Here is a 1,750-nt window from a genome sequence, read left to right as displayed (position 1 = left end):
TTTCAATTTCTGAACCGGATCTTTAAAACCTGTGGCAGCTGATGGCTTTCAGAGTTTTCAGATGGACAATAGAGAGCTTTTCACTGGTTTGTTTTTCCTGTGAGGGGATTATGTCTTTGTCATGTATAGCTGGCTTCAGGTGCCACAAGGTAGTTGTGTAAATCAAATGTCAGTGTCTTGTGTAACTGAAGAATGATGCACTGCATCTGGCTATAACTAAAAGTTGTTATTTGAATGTCTAGCTCTTAAATTTAAGAACTCGAATTTGTGTTCTCATGTCCTCAAGTAACAATTTTCTAGTACTGTTTAGTTTGGGGTTTGATTTGGGTTTTTTGGGGGGTTTTGTGTTTTTGTTTGTCAGTTTTTGGTTTTTGTGGTGTTTCTTTGTTTTGGTTTGGTTTTTTGTTTGTTCTTAATACGTGCTTCTTGAAATTCAGGAGTTCTGCAGATTGCGACTTGGATTGTTTGAGAAATATCTTGAATGAAATCCAGAGAACAAGTACAGTTTTAGGGAAGAGGAAGGATTGTGAGAAAGATGATGAAAACCTGCTTTGACCTCAGTGTGGGAGGAAAGGGTGGTTCTGTTAGTTTTGTTAAGTACTATGCAATTTGGAAAGAATGCAGCGTGCGAATTACTGATCTATGATGTTGAAGGTTTGCAAATAAGTGGCATGGGGTGAGGCAGAAGGAGGGAGCATTTTACTAAGCATCGTTTCCTTGAGGGGGTAGGCTGCTTCACCCAATAGACCCTTTTATGTTGGAGACTGCACAAGAGGCAGAAGTACTGGAGAAGACAGGATGGGGCCAGCCCTTCTCATGGCAGCCTGCAGCTGGTTATGGAGCTGCAGTATCTGTTACTTCTCTTAAAGGTTACTTTCTAGGCAAGTTGCTGCTGTCATCGTCTAACACTTAACTGACTGCTACTAATCATTTAGGCCCATATGTGGCTAGCTGAAGTATATCTGCTGACTTTTTATCCAAGGCTTTTTGATGATAAAGCATCATTCTTTGTAAGTTTCAGGTTACTAATTCAGACAACACATAGCTCTGACAATACAATTCTGTCCTAACCTTCTTTCCCATTTCTGGCATCATCTCCCTTTCCTGTGGGAAATCCTGAACGTTTCTGAAGCAAAGCTGCATTCTGCAAAAGTGTGTTCATGTCGGGATATACATGAACATGTTCATCTAGCACCTGGGGACAGCTGCACCAAGTTGACTACAGCCCACGTTTTCACCGAGAGAGATTTTCCACACAAAATGTGGAGATCACTTAGAGCAGCTGTCCTGAAACCAGTAACTGTTGAGGGCAGCTTTGTACAGGACAGCACCAGGTTGTGCTTTTCCCCATTTCCACAGCACAGTGAGCCTGTGCTTCTGGTATTTGAACCAAAGTAGTCCCCTGCAATTACTAATCCTGACATGCACTGTCTTTTAGGAAGTCCATTTCATTTTACTTTGCCAAAGGAGGGTGATGTCATTCAGCCCTTGACCAGCATAACGCCACCACTTATTGGCCAGCTTAAAATGGGACCCAGAAGACACAGCACACCAATTGGTGAGTTTGACCTGGCCAGCTCTGTTCTGCAGGGAAAGCTTGTTTGAAAGCTTTTGATTCTTGCTCCCTGAGTATGGGTTGGTATAGGACATGTATTTCTTGCACTCATTTCATTCCCGCATACAACTCCATTAAAGAATGCAGAAGACCCCTCTAAGTAGTGAAGGAGCTTAAGCTAAAATACTGTTCCCA

The 1,750-nt window shown here is 42.2% G+C and overlaps 1 protein-coding gene across 1 annotated transcript in view; it reads left to right on the top strand.

Annotated features, from left to right (window-relative positions):
- The window catches only part of TP53BP1 (tumor protein p53 binding protein 1), a gene marked incomplete at its 5' end in the record, with an annotated part of 25,909 nt that overhangs the window by 10,634 nt on the left and 13,525 nt on the right, over positions 1 to 1,750 (top strand). The window contains one exon of the mRNA XM_010014596.1: positions 1,439 to 1,558. Coding sequence (XP_010012898.1) covers positions 1,439 to 1,558 — 120 coding nt within the window. The remainder of the gene's footprint in view (positions 1 to 1,438; positions 1,559 to 1,750) is intronic.

Source organism: Nestor notabilis, unplaced genomic scaffold, assembly GCF_000696875.1.
Source record: "Nestor notabilis isolate BGI_N333 unplaced genomic scaffold, ASM69687v1 scaffold4420, whole genome shotgun sequence".
Lineage (NCBI taxonomy): Eukaryota > Metazoa > Chordata > Aves > Psittaciformes > Psittacidae > Nestor > Nestor notabilis.
Note: the sequence above shows the minus strand (reverse complement) of the source record. Positions and strands in the feature narration are given on the sequence as shown.